At 37.2% G+C, this 15,845-nt stretch overlaps 3 protein-coding genes across 3 annotated transcripts; 1 reads left to right on the top strand and 2 right to left on the bottom strand.

The window, feature by feature from the left end:
• Window positions 1-635: 635 nt before the first annotated feature.
• On the bottom strand, window positions 636-2,066 carry MELLADRAFT_86013 (uncharacterized protein; the record flags this gene model as incomplete). Its single annotated transcript, XM_007409473.1, has 8 exons — window positions 636-654; window positions 713-787; window positions 846-961; window positions 1,050-1,181; window positions 1,241-1,411; window positions 1,490-1,645; window positions 1,774-1,928; window positions 1,994-2,066. 8 exons carry the CDS (start codon window positions 2,064-2,066, stop codon window positions 636-638), a joined length of 897 nt encoding a protein of 298 aa, XP_007409535.1.
• A 10,572-nt stretch (window positions 2,067-12,638) lies between these two features.
• Window positions 12,639-13,343, top strand: MELLADRAFT_86012 (uncharacterized protein; the record flags this gene model as incomplete). Its single annotated transcript, XM_007409565.1, has 4 exons — window positions 12,639-12,685; window positions 12,790-12,890; window positions 12,997-13,088; window positions 13,194-13,343. The coding sequence occupies 4 exons, from the start codon at window positions 12,639-12,641 to the stop codon at window positions 13,341-13,343; spliced, it is 390 nt and encodes a 129-aa protein (XP_007409627.1).
• A 967-nt stretch (window positions 13,344-14,310) lies between these two features.
• On the bottom strand, window positions 14,311-15,845 carry MELLADRAFT_116363 (uncharacterized protein; the record flags this gene model as incomplete). The annotated part of the gene is made up of 2 exons (XM_007409472.1): window positions 14,311-15,291; window positions 15,372-15,845. The coding sequence occupies 2 exons, from the start codon at window positions 15,684-15,686 to the stop codon at window positions 14,311-14,313; spliced, it is 1,296 nt and encodes a 431-aa protein (XP_007409534.1).

The raw sequence follows: 15,845 nt of genomic DNA, 5'->3' as shown, positions 1-15,845 counted from the left end.
ATGGAAATGATACATAGGAAACAGAAAAATAACATATGTACAAACTATGGAGGATGGAGAATTCTAATATACATGTGATAAATGATGAATTAAATATGTGACAATAATCGAGGTACCTCAAGCTTCTGTAGTGTTAGTTTGTTGATTTGAAGAGGTGAGTATTGGTAAGGCGGACATCACTGCGTTGACACGTTCGTTATTTGGTAGTCTGTAGTCTGTGAGTGCTTGGAGATCTGCAAGGGTGGTTTGGCCATTGAAGAGACGTTTGTCTTCATCAAGAATGAGCTTGTAGAAGCTGTGAGAAGAGATCAGTAACTGTGGAACAAAACAGTAAGCAAACAACTCACGCTTTGGTGAATCGGGCCCCGTTCAATTGCAGGTTACCTAAGCGCTGGTCAACAGTTTTCCAGATGGCAGACCCGTTTCCTTGGGTAGTAACCTCAAGAAAGACAGCTTCCATTCTCTGCAAAGGGAGATGTTCATCAGGGAAGAACAAGACAAAATCTATAGAGGTAGAATGGAAGGTTACCCACCAGATATGTGTAGCGTGATTTTTTACTGAGGTTGTTTGTGCCTTCTTTTATGACTTCTTTATCAGTAGTAGTTTGTCTGCCAAGACCAGGAAAGTCGGACATCTATGTAAAGTATGATAGACTACATGTCAGCATATTAGCTTTAATAGAAGAGGTGTTAGAAACAGAGGTGGACTGACTGAGACGAAGAGGTCTTGTAAAGTTGGAAGTGGGTTGTCTGTAGAGTCGTGTTTGGAGCTAGCATTGTGGCGGAGCTAGAGGAACAGATAGATATGTCAGCGAGAGCTTGTGGTCAGAGGGAAAGATGTGTACAATAGCATGTAAGTGCTCTCGAGTGCTTTTGGCTTTTTGCTTGATGTGATTGACAACTTCCTTGGGAAACCGAGCTTCAGATCCAGTCGGAAAGTTTCTGGCCTTCCAAGCAGGATCTTGATTTTGCATTCAAAGCTTATAGGATCAGAAAAGTAGGGGAGTCAATTAAAGGTAAGATTAAAAGATAGTCATTCAAAGCCTTACAGTAACAACCATCTCTAATGACTGACTAAGTGTCTTTTTCTGGCCTGCCAGGGTTATTACACCTTTGGTATTGGTGTATGCTTGAAGGTCAGGATTACCAATAGACTCTAGGAGCGCATCCGTACAAAATTTCTATAGCAACCAAGTTAGTTCAATAACACTGTAGGAAGAAGAACAAAAAGCGAGTTGACCTTGAGCTCCTCCCTGGGTTTCCACCGCGGAACAAGAACATCTGAGGTGTTGGTGCTTGGTGTATCATGAGTCGGAGAAGGAGTGGAAGCTGAGAGTTCTTTGATTTTCTGAACAATCTCTTGATGGCACTGGGCTGTGTATACAACCAGGCCAATCAAGGAAGAATCATTCTCCATTCACTGATAAAGCATATTTGTTATTGATTTCCAATTGATATCAACACATCCCATGAGACAAAGACATCTTACATTACTAACAATTTGTGCACACTCTTGGTTTTCATTGGTCAGTTGAGCTTGAGTGTTGAGAGTGTCAAAAACTGGAAGAGGTATTGATTGAGTTGGGTTAGACATGGATAAGTTTTGATTGGTGTTGGTGCGATAGTGAGGATTTGTTTGAAGGCTCTGAGACATTTGTTCATCCAAGGGAGACAATGATCAGTGATTCTGCTGGTCTGATGATTGTACACAACCTACAAAAGGATTTAAGTCAGGAATAAGATTGTCAAAGTGAAAAACAGAGACAAAATTACGATGGGGATTGGGAAATTGATGTGGTAAATTGGTCGGGTTCCTATGACCCCCTGGGTTGCTGGGTCCCAAGTAAGGATTGAATTGACCTTCCTGAGTGAAAAAGAATTTGGGCCATACTGGTTTGAGTTGTGCTCATTGGAGTTCAAGGGTGGACCTTTCAAAGAGATTTGTCAGTGAGATGTTAAAGAAAAAGTAAAAAGAACAGTGTCAAAGTTATACCAAAAGCAGGACCTGGTGGAGGACCATTTCTGTGAGGCCCATAATCATATGGGGCAGAACCACCATGTGACATGAGAAAAAGAGAGTTTGATGGTCAAGAGATTTGAAGGTGGTTTTAAGGTTGTTATATAGAGATTTGAGCTTGAAGGGTGAGATATGATGAATTGAACTTGAGGTTCAAGGTGAAGTGTGGTTGAAAGACAGAGTGCCAAAATCAATGGTCAAGAGTGAAGGTGATGGAGATGAAGGAAGCTCGAGGAAAATTATTGAATTATAAAGTCTTTTGAAGATGATGTGTTGACCTTCCACCTCACTACACTAAATATAATATTTTCTGGGCAGAAAATTAAATTATTGATACACAAAAATATTGAGAGGCCAGGAGAAGGGCAAAAAATAAATAAAAACATGCGTCTTGTTCCCTGTGGTGAGAGCTTCACTCTCCATATTTTTCCATATTTTTACAGTCCGTATTGATAAGTGTACTAACAATAAACCTTCATAATCATCCAATTACAACCTGTAACAAGCACTGACATTTGGCTCATTAGTGTTTAGAGAAACTTTTGATTTCTGAAAACACTTATAACTTTGTCAAATCTGCCTCAAAACACTCAATTTTAAGTGCATTAGAAAGCTGAACTCTTCCTCTCGAACTTTCATAAGATTAAGAACTATGTAGCTAGTATGACAATCATTCTATGGATCTGTATGTACAAATTTATAAAAAAGATGATATCTTCTTTAGCAGACCAGCATGCTGTGTAGTCCTATTATGAACTATTTGGAGGACAATTCCAGCTTACCAATGCACCCAAAATCGAGCGTTTTGCACCGGAATTGAAACAGTTATGAGTATTTCCAGAAATCAAAAGTTTCTCTAAACACTAATGAGCCAAATTTCAGTGCTTGTTACAGGTTGTAATTGGATGACTGTGAAGGTTTATTGTTAGTACACTTATCAATATGGACTGTAAAAATACGGAAAAATATGCAGAGTGAAGTTCTCAACGCAGGGAACAAGACACATATTTTTATCCATTTTTTGCTCTCCTCCTGGCCTCTCAATATTTTTGTGTATCAATAATTTAATTTTCTGCCCAGAAAATATTATCTTTCTTGTAGTGCCTGTTACACTTGTGATTTTTTAACAGGTGAAAGGTCGAGTGTCTGCTATTTGACTCCAACCTCAATCATTATGGCAATTATAAACTTGTGATAAGTCAAAAGACTCTTGAACACCATATTTTGAAATGATTTATTGAGCAAAGTAAAGAAGAGATAAATTATTCTTGCACCTAAAAAACGCTCAAATTGAGCAATACAAGTGTATCACACATAAACTATCAGTTTTTTGTTTTTTTGGCCTTTTTGTCTTTCCATTTTTTCAGTCCAACATCAATGGCTTGACTCAGCCTTCTGGTTTGACTTCTACTTGATTGATGTTAGCCAATTCCTGATGAATTTCTGCAGAGTAAAAAGATGCTGATGTAAGGTTTGAAACCTTCACTAGACACGAGACGGGACGCTGTGGGACACAGCAGGGTTTTCTAGAACCCAAGAGACCTGATCTGTAATTTCAACAATTCCTAACGTGAACACAGCTGGTTCCGAAGGATGAGGGGTGGGAGATCAGTCCCGATATCTCTATCCGTACAACCTATATAGATGAAAGTAATAAAAGATAATATGACGTTACCTGGTTCCGAAGGATGAGGGGTGGGAGATCAGTCCCAATATCTCTAAGGAACCAGTATCAATAACGAGATTTGAAAGAACTATATAATTGTCTTAAGGTATTGAATCTAAGTTTTAATAATTGGAAGTATTGACTATGTGTATGTGTAATGACCATAGGTCTTACAGCTGAGTTCAGGATGTATGTCTGATTCTGAGTATGAACAATGTGATGTAGTGGAATGGTGGTATCTTGACGTTCAACTTGTTTAAATTTTGTGGAACCAGGTATGCACTTGCCATTGTGGCAGTTATGTTGAACATTCAAAACTATTTTGAGGGCCTTCTCGGTGAAACAATATAAGAGATAATTTATGTGAGAAGTTCAGTTCAGGAAAAATGACATACATTTGGCTTGAGGAACACTGAATCATCCGTCTTTGTAATCTCACACATTGAGTAAAATGGATGAATGCCTCCTTGAGTGCATGTCTTCACCTCAATTATACACGCCGCTGCTTCCTTGCCGGCAGGCTTCCACATACTCTTGACACGCACAATCAGTTCATCAGATACTTGATTGGCTGATTTGACCTGAAGAATGTTTTAAAAGGAGTTAGCACAGTGTTTGACATCATAGGGAAATTTCACGGACCCATAGAAATGTATGATCCTCAACCTTTTGATCATTAGGTAAGATTAGATGAGTCACACGCTCCCAGTTTTCATTGGGACGATTAATAGAGAAGAAATCTGGTAGATCATTGGGTGCAGTTTCCGGATTTCGGTTTTGAGTGACTGATTGAAAGTTGAATTAATGATGTGATGATTTCTATCTAGCTCTATTGTATTTCAAAGGAAACCAAGTACCTTTCACACGCAAGCCTTGTTTCACGTTCCAAGCAGTATTCACACCAAGAGAACGTTGAAGGTTTTTGTTAGTTGAAAACAATTTCAGAACTTCACTTCCAGCCGAGACCCGTTGACAAAGCTTCCGATCATACCATGTCCCACCCAAAAGAATGTGAACAATCAATTTATAGCTGTTGAAACAATTTCCAATATCACGTCCAGGTGCTAGATGGTTTGAGTGAATTAAAGCTTTCAAAAAGTTTGGTCAAAAAGAGAGGAGAAGGTCCATACCATTCAATTGAATACGGTAGATGAGTGAGCATATGAAATTTTGGTTTATTTGTCCAGCGCGCATTGGACCCAACTAGACAGACAAGGAAAAGTTTTGAACTGATTTTTGAAGTTCAATGACATAAGAATCCATATTTGAGATCTCGGTCTGAAATATCAATGATGCTAAAAAAACAAGTGCACTCCAAAAATGTCTTTTGTCTTTACTAATTTCTTTGAATAGAACAAATGGGATAGCTTGCATGATACTCCTTTCCGACAAGACTCTTATAATACTGGATGAATGTGTTTGGTATGATTGGCGGGATCTTCAGTCCTTTAGTATTGAAAGATCCCCATCAAGCAGTGATAGTCGAGTGGCGAGTAGTACCCTCCTTGAGCGGCGAGAGCTCAGTCATCAACTCTTGCCAGGGATACTTTGTTACTCCTAAAAGATAGACGTGAAGAGCCTCAACCGGTGTATCATGGTGTCCATCAAAACCTACAATCAAAAATGTGAGATGTAGAATTCACCACAATCAAAAAAAATTATCTACTTACCTGGTAACCGAAGGAAGGGATTATAAACACATTCCCCGAGTTTAGAATCAAGATCTTGCCACAACATATGTGCTTTGCCTGGATTTTTAGTTCCAAAAACTTGTAAAACCATATTCATCAACTTTTCATTAACTGTATCACAAAGACCATGTAGACGTCGCGCTTTTGTGATTTGGTCTTTTGTACGTAAACTGCTACCTATGTTCCAAATCTCTTTAGTTAAGGCTTGTGTCTGGTTCCAGTCACAAAATTCAAGAGGGTTCTACAAGTTTGACAAAGGAGGTCATCCAAGTTTTTATAATTTTTGTTAAATCAACATCAATAAAGATATTTACATACATGTTTAAAATGTTCATCAAGACCTACAAATTCTTGAACATGAGTTATTGTTGTTTTCTCTTCTTTGCTATCCACCCAAAGATTACATATTTGACATGGGGTAAGAGTAATTCCTGGATTGATACAATTACATATCTCCGCATGCATCGGAGAATCTCCAATATAGCATAGGACTACAACCATCACTAGAACCTCTTGATCAACTTCACAATCATACGCTGAAAATCCATTGGTTGCCAGATCACTACAAAGATGGAGTTCAGATAAATCAAAATTAAAAATCTATGTGATGTCAAATAGAAAATCACAGGACTCACGTAAGCTCATCTACTATTGGTTCTCCAAGTTCAAGTGCACTTGCAACATTGGAGGTTGTAATATAATTAACATTATAATCTTGATTTGATAATTTTGTAGGTAAACCACTCAGAGTGTAATAGAAAGACATATGACAATTGTACTTTTTTGATTGGTTTCCTGACGTATCGTCCGAGTATAACGTGATTGGAATGTGTCGGATCAATCTTCCATTAGCCTTCTTTCTCCATGGTTTTTCAATGGGGATCGGATTCGGAAGCAATTCATTTGGATTCAATTCTAGATGGAGTGCAAAAAATCCAACTATCATGCATCTAATCCAAGTAAAAGTGTATGAAGACACACGATACATGGACGGTCCACATAGATCTTTAAGTTTTCTTCCATCCAGTAGCTCTATCGTTGCAATTGGGCGCCAGAAATCAATTACATTGATGGTGATCAGATCTCCAGAAGAGAATTTGGGTTCGGAGTAAATAAAGAGATCAAGACCTTGAGTAACTTCATTGTTGCAAAAGTTTGCTCGGAGACACTTTGAGAGAGTTTTATCACTGTCTGTGCAAAAGAAAACAGGAACAAAAACTTTGAATACACTGGAGACATTTAGTATAAGGCTAATAAGAGAATTTCACAAAAGACCTTACCTTAGAATCTTTTTCTTCGACAGGAGGAAAAAGATTCTGAAGGTACAGATTGATCAGGTATATAAGAGAAAAACAGGCATCACGCATTCACACAAAAGAACTGAACAATGAGAATCACAAATAAACCAAGTCCTCCTTCTTCTCACGTCACCATTGACTCCTCCTCTGTCTTGATATATGGATTTGCCAAGTTCTAACACAATGAAAACATCAGTGTTGTTTTTTTATAAAGGATTGGATTACATTTACCAGAGTGATTCCTTCTTTAATCGGTAACATGAAACACGGATTGCCTAGCACACTTTTGGTATGAGTAACAGTTAAGCTCATGTTTTCTTTAAGGATCCTTCACAGATTTTGCATCGTTTTCCAGGTAGGAAGATAAACATCACAAATAGTCAAGATTTCTCTAATCTTCTCATATTGGGTTCGAGAAATCACACTACGAGTTGAACCAATGATCAACATCGCAACCAATTGCTTAAATAAAAACAGCAAGGGGATTCAGCATTTGAAGTTTAAAACAAAAGAGAAAGAGATGAGGTGTTGAGGGAAGGAGAAGTAGATCAGGGATTTCACCGTACCTCCTTCTTTTTAAATGGATACCACCCATAAGACTCAGAATCAGCTTCCTCTACATCATCATCATCATATACTATTTCCTCCGTTTGTTCCTGCAGTCCGGGCTCATCAGGAGCTACATTGTTGTTTTCTTCATCATATTCCCCGAGTCCGAGTTTATAGATAGCATCCCAGATCAAGTCTGGCCTTGCTTTGACAAACTCCTCAACATCAATCTGAACATCAGCCGTCTCAAAGAGACCCGAGTCATCTTGATCCCAGATATTTGCGGTTTGATCTGAGCGAGTAACCAAAAGGTGTCCATCGTCCGGTGGATCTCCTTGATCATCCTCGGCAGCACCCTACCCAATCCCAATCCCGATCCAGAAGCCAGAGCAGGATTTGGTGCGGTCATCTATGTTTGGTCCACTGTCAGCTTAGCCACCCTGGCTTGGTGAGATTTACTAGCAGAATGTTTGACATAATCCTTGAAGGGTGTCCGTCCACAGAGAGTACATTCGTACAGCGGATCGGATTGCCTGTCAGATAGTGAGCGAAAAACTGAGAGCACAAACTCAGCGTTTGAGCTTGCCTCACTGAAAAAGAAACAGGATAATACAACTCACATTCAGCCACGATTGGTCGCTCTCCTGGTGCGGACATGACAAAGCAAAAGCGTGATTTTTAGAATATGACAGAAGTCTTCAATTGTTTCAATACGGACTTTGAAGAAGTCTAGGTTGTATCATCGCAAATCCGATCAAGCATGCAAGTTGAACAAAACTGTCTGGATTTTTCCTTGTCAAACTTTCCTGTCGTTCAGACAGTTCCTTTGTTTTACAGTCGAACTCGTCGCAAAATTCCTTCAAACATCCTTCTCAACATTTTTTTTACTTATAAGGCAATCAGCATGTCTCTTCTTTGCTTTGAACTTTTCAAAAAAAGTCAAGTTCCTCGTCACTGCTTTTATCGCGGTTTTAATGAGCCTACTCTCAGGCTCATACAACTTTCACTTCTGCCATCAATCAATGTTGGAAGATTGAATGGCCATCAAGTCTGGCCACTGAACTCGATGACCATCTTTTGGCGATCTGCTCAAACGTTTGAGAGGATTGCCAAAAGACCAGCCTTTGATCAGCTTTTGCTTGCAAAAGGCTGATTGATCTCTTGCCCGATTGACCAGCCGCGCGACCAGTCAAATTCTGGCCAAAAGTTCAGCTTTTGGCCAGTTTATTACGAATTTGCCCAACCATCCAAAATCTGGCCAAAAGCTGAACTTTTGGCCAGAATTTGGCCAGATTGAGGCACGACCTCATTGGTCCTTGGATTTTGACAGAAAAGTACCCCCTGGTGTAGCCAAAAAGAAAAGAAAATAATATCTTTTGTAGTCCTTTATTTCATTTTTTGGAATAACCTACAACATGTTTTTACTTTGTTAGTTTCTTTATTTTGGATTTCCCCTTATGTTATTTCAGCAAATTTCAATACAAGTAGTATCCACGAGAAAGTCTTTAGCACAATATTGAGCTCTATATTGCAAAATTGACCTCAATTTCGCAATATTGCTCTCTGCGCAATATTGCGTCAATATTGCAAAAATATTGCGCCTCATCCGCACCACAACATCAAGAGAAAAAATTTCATGTACTGTTGCGGTACATTTTGCAGTGTAATATTGCACCAAAAGCGCAACACAATGGGATTTGGTTGTATGTTGTTGTGTTGCACAGCGGTTTTGGTATTGACTTGGCCACTCTTTATTGATGCCTGTCAGGATCCATATCAACATTTGTAACTGTGAAATTAATCTGATGACATGTGGTTTTTCATAAACCCCTTTAGATTAGATTCCCACAAAACATATCTGTTTTCCATACATACATATAGATCTTAAGATCCAATATGTGACTGGCTTATATGCATATCAGATCTCCTCATCTCAGTCCTCCTTCAAGGACATTTACCCAAGGATCAAACTTCTTTTGATGAAGTTGTATGAAGTATGAATCACATGAAGCAGGAGTTACAAATTCTAGATTGAACACTTTTATAGTACATCAAGACATTCAAAAATCTTGGAAAATTGAAAAACTCTTGAAAAAGCCTTTACTTTTGTGAAATTTGACTCAGTTAACTTACTAAACATTTAGAATAGAAATTCTAAGCAGCACGTGGTTTGGGCGTATTCCTAGGCTGAGTGCCCTAGGGTTCTGAATTACTTGACTAATAATAAAAAAAATGTCCCTACGGGGAGGTAGCGGAAAAACAGCGCTACAAGATAAAAAGATATAAAAAATGAACAATAACTAACACCACTACAGAGACAAACATATCAAACATACTTCACAAAGATCAAATAACACAAAAGAGAATATGGTCTTTAACAAAACAAGTTCTTCAACAGAACACAACATAATAAAGGAAAAACACATAAAAAAGAATCTCCAACCGAATACATAACATGACTGGGAACTAAAGGGTGGGTGGGTTGATAAAAACTAACTAAAGATCTAATACGATGATAGGATATCAGATCAAGAGAAACGGAAGTGAACGCAATGGGAATAATCGAATAAGTTGGTTTGATGGAGGAAAACAACCAATGACATCATAGCTGTAACCACTACAAAAGGAACAAGAAAGACCAACCCGTCAGTAACCTGACATGTATAGTTACAGACCAACTTATCACATTCTATCATCTTTTCAGACCTTCACAAATGTACAGTCTACAGAGATTGGGATGATTTACCTTTTTTTTTTTTAAAAAAAGTGCTTTTGGCTTTATTGCATACAACACTATCAACACATGTAATTTTAGGTAACTAGTACACCTTAGAAGAGCAGCCATCTAGTCAATAACAGGAAACTTGGTGACAATGAGAGAGAAATTTCATACTTTGCGTTCTCGAGATTAGAAAAAGGATTTTGTTGCTCTTGTTTTTTAAAAAAAAAACCATCTTTAGGCATTTAGCCCACCCGCAGGAAAGCAATGGTCCCCTATCAAACTTCCAGAGTGATATTTGGGTCATTAGTCTCAAGAAACTTCTTGTGTATCCTTGTAGGAATACTGTCCAAGTGGTTGTTTAGAGCTAGAAAAGCAGGACCCTTTGAGATGTGTCTCAAACGCCTTTTTCCCAAGGCGGAACTTGGAGGTTGCCAAACCCTTAATGGGATTGAACACAAAACCTTATGTACTACTTGTGTTTTAGAGTCCACTGCGACTTTTGAATATATGTCTCAATAACCTATGTGCCCAGGGCATTACCTGGAGGTTATCGAACCCTCAGTGGATTGAACATAATTCAGTACATAACGGGTGGTAGTTTTTTATAGTCCGGAGACTGTTGATCTTGATGTCTCGGAAGGCTATGAACCCAATCCGTAGAGAGGAGCCAACCAAACCCTGATGGGATTGAACATCGATCCAATGAGCTTTTTTTTTCTTCTTTGAGAGACACTAAGTTTGATTTCCTTCTCTTGTCACTTCGTAAGCCTGCCTCGTGATCGTCTTCTTCGGGACCTTGTCCTTAAGATATGAGTGAAAATGGATAAAACGTCTTGTTTTGAGAATGAAATCGCCTAGTAATGGGAAGAACTTTGGAGTGTCTAGGAGCTTCTTTGCATTTGACCAATTGACCTTGATTTTCTCTTCCCGTATGTTGTTTCGTAGTGTTTTTCTCGCCCTAGAAAACTGTTTACAATACAACAAAAAGTGTTCAGTGGTTTCTTTAACAAGGCATTTGGGACATAGAGGGGAATCTGATAGGTTTTGTTTAAATAAGTGGTCGCTTAAGGGACTGTATCTGGCCTTCAATTGGAAGATCACAGCTGTACTTCCTTTTTCCATGCTCATCAGCTCTTTGGAAATTTCCTTTGGGTGAGTTGAGTACGGATTTTTACTAGGTTCAAGAATGATGTTCTTGATGTTGACTTGTTCATCAGTTCTCTTTTTAAAGCTTCCTAAACTGTTGGAATAAATGATGTATGGTCAAGCTCTTCAAGTTACTCAATTAAATGATATCAAGTTCTTTCTTTCTCGAAGTGTTTCTTTTCTCGTCACGTCTGTTCACTACACTATGATGATTCTAAATCTTATTGATCTTCATGTAGTTAAGTGGCCGGAGGAAGGTGAAGTGGTTCATTGTAATCAAGGTTCTAGTTGATCAAGTGTGAGAGAGAAGGAGGAGGAGTCGATGGTGACGTGAGAAGAAGGAGGACTTAGTTTATTTGTGATTCTCATTGTTCAGTTGTTTTGTGTGAATGCGTGATGCCTGTTTTTCTCTTATATACCTGATCAATCTGTACCTTCAGAATCTTTTTCCTCCTGTTGAAGAAAAATATTCTAAGGTAAGGTCTTTTGTTAAATTCTCTTATTAGCCTTATACTAAATGTCTTCATTGAGTGTGATTACTCTTTCTTTGTTTTCAGTTTCTCTTTTATCATCTTTGTCAGGTCTGTCGAGCTTAGAGCTCCAGTTGTTTCCTCAGCAAGTGTCTCGTCAACACTCAAAGCTGAAACCTTTTGTTTCACCTTTCTAAAGGTGTGTTGTGAAGTGTTTAAATGCTGTCGAAGAAAAAGATTCTAAGTTTCTCTTTTATCATCTTCGTCAGGTCTGTCAAGCTTAGAGCTCCAGTTGTTTCCTCAGCAAGTGTCTCGTCAACACTCAAAGCTGAAACCTTTTGTTTCACCTTTCTAAAGGTCTGTCGAGCTTAGAGCTCCAGTTGTTTCCTCAGCAAGTGTCTTGTCAACACTCAAAGCTGAAACCTTTTGTTTCACCTTTCTAAAGGTGTTTGTAGTCAAAATCCTACATAAACTTGTTGGAATGTTGATTTGGTTGGTTGTGTCAGTTGCTGCCTTTTTGCTAGTTTGTCTGCTTTCTTGTTGAGCTCAATACCTGTGTGACCTGGTGTCCAATGAAATCTCACCTTTGCGTTAGTAGGTAGTTTTTGGAGGTTAGTGCGTATCTTAATTACTAGATGCTGTCCTGAGGATTGTCTTGGGGCATCATGAATCAATCTTAATACTCCCTGGTTATCACTGAAGATCGCGAGGTCAGTTAAAGGTGGGCGGTGGCTCCTGAAGAGGGTGTTTGCTAGCTCCGTCGCCTCTACAATTCCTAAGAGCTCAGCTTCATGATTCGAGAAGTTGGATTTATAATTTATTGAAATGATGATTTACCATACCCGGTCATCTTTTCAAAAAGAAACCCAAGAGTCCGAGTCCGAGCCCGATTCGATCATCAATACGTAACAGTTATATTGCCTTTTATGTAAAAGTAACTTATTCAAAGATTACGTCATCTTCTCAACTCAACTCAACTCAACTCTCGTCATCAAACTCGAACCTGAAAGTTAAACACAAAACCGCTCGGGCGCAAGAAAGAAAAAACCAAAACCCATCCAAGAAATCTACCAGAAAGAATGTCACCTACTATCAACAAAGTGATTTATAAACCAGACTCAATGTCGTAAGTCTAATGATCCAGATTTCTAAACTTCTTTAGGTTTTTGATTGTATGAGAAACGATTGATTGATTGATTGATAAACTATTGATGAATGGTTGGGTTTTAGTACAGATGAATTTATTGCAATTATTTCGGATGTACCTGCTTATAAGAAATGGTTAGGTACAGAAGGAGATAAATCGATTCCATTAGTGGAAATTGTAGACTGTAAGTCATGATCCAGACTGTCTTACTTCATAAACCGAATCTTGCAACTTGTTTAATTTATAAATCACCATGGTAATTTTTGTATTTTTTTTTGGGTGGTTTATAGCTTTTGATGTGTTTCATAGTGGTCAAGGTGCTCAAGGTTTATTAAATAGACCAAGTAAACAAGAACTAGAAACCGTTTTCGGTACATCCAATGTAAACCCCATCTCTCTTTCCATTTCATTCTACTCTCAAACCCATCTTCCAGTCATTAATGTCTGTTTCTCGAATCTTTTCTTTTGGGGGGGTTCGGGGGTTTAGGATACAGAAGTGATTACCATTGTTTTAGAAAAAGGTAGATTAGAATCATCTGATGGTCAACCTTTAAAGTTTGCATCTAAGAATGATAATCGTGGTGGAAGTAATAACATTAACCGTGGTGGTCATGCTGCTGGTCATGCTGGTCGTTAAAAACTATCACCACGACTGGTTTCTTACCTCATCCAAATGAATGAAAATTGAGGTTTAGTTGTATTTGAAAAATCCCAATGTTGTTGTGTGATCTTGTTGTTTTGATGTACAAGAGGATCTCAAGTTTTTGAAAAGGTTTTTGAAGAATTGAAACTCGTTTACCGTTTTGTTCAAAACCTTGATTTTAAACTTATAAGAAAGAATGAGAAGAGATGAAAATTCAATCAAATCAAATTGATGATTTGATTTGAAATTGATCTTGATTGTTGAAGACTTTTCCAAAGACTCAAAGACCAAATCTAATGAGCATTTCATTTGTCTTTCTGGAGAATTTCTTTTCAGTGATTAAATCTCATGATTTCAAAGTCTTAAAATGTTACAATCTTCATCTGGAAAAAAAGATGAAAACAACAAATCAAGAAATGATAAGAATACAATGGTAATACAAAACGAAACAAAACAAACATAAAAGAAAATCAATAAAATTCATACAAGCTAAGAAGAAAAAGAAAAAAGAAAATTTTACATCAAGAAATCATGATGATGATGATGATCTGATCAACTAGATGAAAGATAGAATTAAAAAATTAAAAAAGGTTTCGAAAAGGATTAATTTACAAGTTTTTAAAAAGAAAGCTTTACAAGTGTTTTGATTAAAATTCAAAATGAATGAATGATCAGTTTAGTCAAATCAAGATAAGCCAAGGAAGTTGGTTTAGTGAGATTCAAGAAGATTATACATTTGGAATGAGTGTGATTAATCGAGTTAAAATGAAATGGTTTGAAAGAGGGTGATACATTAAGATAAAGAGAAAGGTAAAGAAGGAAAAGTAAAGGCTACAAAGTGATAGGAATTAAGAAAGTTTTGAAATTCCAAAAACCAATTTCAAGAGTTTCAAAGGGATCTTGAAACCCAAATCTAAAAAAAACGAAGACGGTCTTGAAGAAAATTAAATCTTGAAATCATTTAGACGCCATTATGAGTAGTAGTAGTAGGATTCAAATTCGATTTATTAAAGATCACATAATCTTCTTTTGCAATCTTAACTCTACCAGATTTAGGACGAGAAAGTGAAGGATTGGATTCTTGAATCGACGAAGTTCTAACCGGTAATCTTTCCAAAATCACTTGTTTATATTCTTGATCTTTAGCTTCTTGTCCCATTTCATCCTCTTCTTCATCTTCTGTTTGATCTTCTACTTCGTTTTCTTGAACTAAATTGATTTGATTAGGTTTAGGGCCTATTCTAGGTAAGACTTTGAATTCGGTAGATGTTGAGGTGGTGGTGGTGGTATTGGATGATGAGGTACTACTACCGGCTGTTCGAATTACTTTAGGTGTGATAGGTGTTGAAGAATAATCTGAAGTAGGTTTGGATGATGGTAGTTTGTTGATTGAATGTTCATTGATCACTTGATGATGATGATAGTTTGATGGATTTAAATTGAAATGATCTGATTCAGTGATTTGTTGTAAAGTCGGATTCGAAGTGAAATCTAAATGATCATGTTGATTGTTTATCGGTTCAGGTGGTGTAGAATATGATCTAGGTCTATTTAATGATAATTTCAAATTAGATTGAATAGAATAATCAGAAGAAGATGAAGAATGATCAGAAGATGAAGAAGTGGGATGGGATGAGATCTTTTGATTTTGGTTTGATTTGGGTATTTGTAATTGATAAGTGGTTCTAGGTTTTAAATGTTTTGGGATCGATGAGACTATTGGATGATGATGATGATGATGTGGTGATTGATTGAGTCTAGGTAAGGGTGCTGATCTAGGTATCATCGATTCTTCTTCCTGTTCTTGCTGTTGCTGTTGCGTTTGTTGTTGTTGTTCATGATGATGATATGAATTTTTCTTTGATGATGATAGTTGATCTGTTCTTGAAGTTGAATTTCTAGTTCGAAGTGATGGTTTCAAAAGTGGATTATATATCTTAACCTGTATTATCTCAAAAGATATCCATCATCGATCAGAATCGAATTCAAGAATAAATCAATCAATCAGCGGAAAGTACTTACGATTTCTTTTAATCGTTTTTCATAATCATAATCAGGTGATTTTTGATTCGAATTTGAACTTCTTGGTGGTATATAATCCCAAATGAAATTATTTAAATCTTCACCATGTTTGATTGATAGATTAGTAGAAGCAGTAGAAGGTGTTGGATTGTTAGATTTGTTTTGATGGTTTTTGATTATCGAATTTAGTAAGTTGGTGGTGGTGGATTGTAATTTGGATTTTGAATTTGGTGTTGAATTTGAATTTGAAGTTGAAGTTGATTGAAAATGATTAGTTTTTAATAGATTTAATGATAAATCTATATTCTTATGCATTATTATCAATGAGAATGAGAATGATATTGAGAGTGATGAAGATGAAGATGATATTGTTGATAAGAAATGTAATAATCTACCATACAAGCTGAGGCTAGCTAAAGTCTTGATGATATAATCTTGGAGAATTCTTGAAAAACAAAAAACAAAGAGTAAATG

Source organism: Melampsora larici-populina (genome assembly GCF_000204055.1).
Source record: "Melampsora larici-populina 98AG31 unplaced genomic scaffold MELLAscaffold_16, whole genome shotgun sequence".
In the NCBI taxonomy this organism is placed as follows: Eukaryota; Fungi; Basidiomycota; class Pucciniomycetes; order Pucciniales; family Melampsoraceae; genus Melampsora; species Melampsora laricis-populina.
This window is presented reverse-complemented; position numbering and strand designations above follow the sequence as displayed.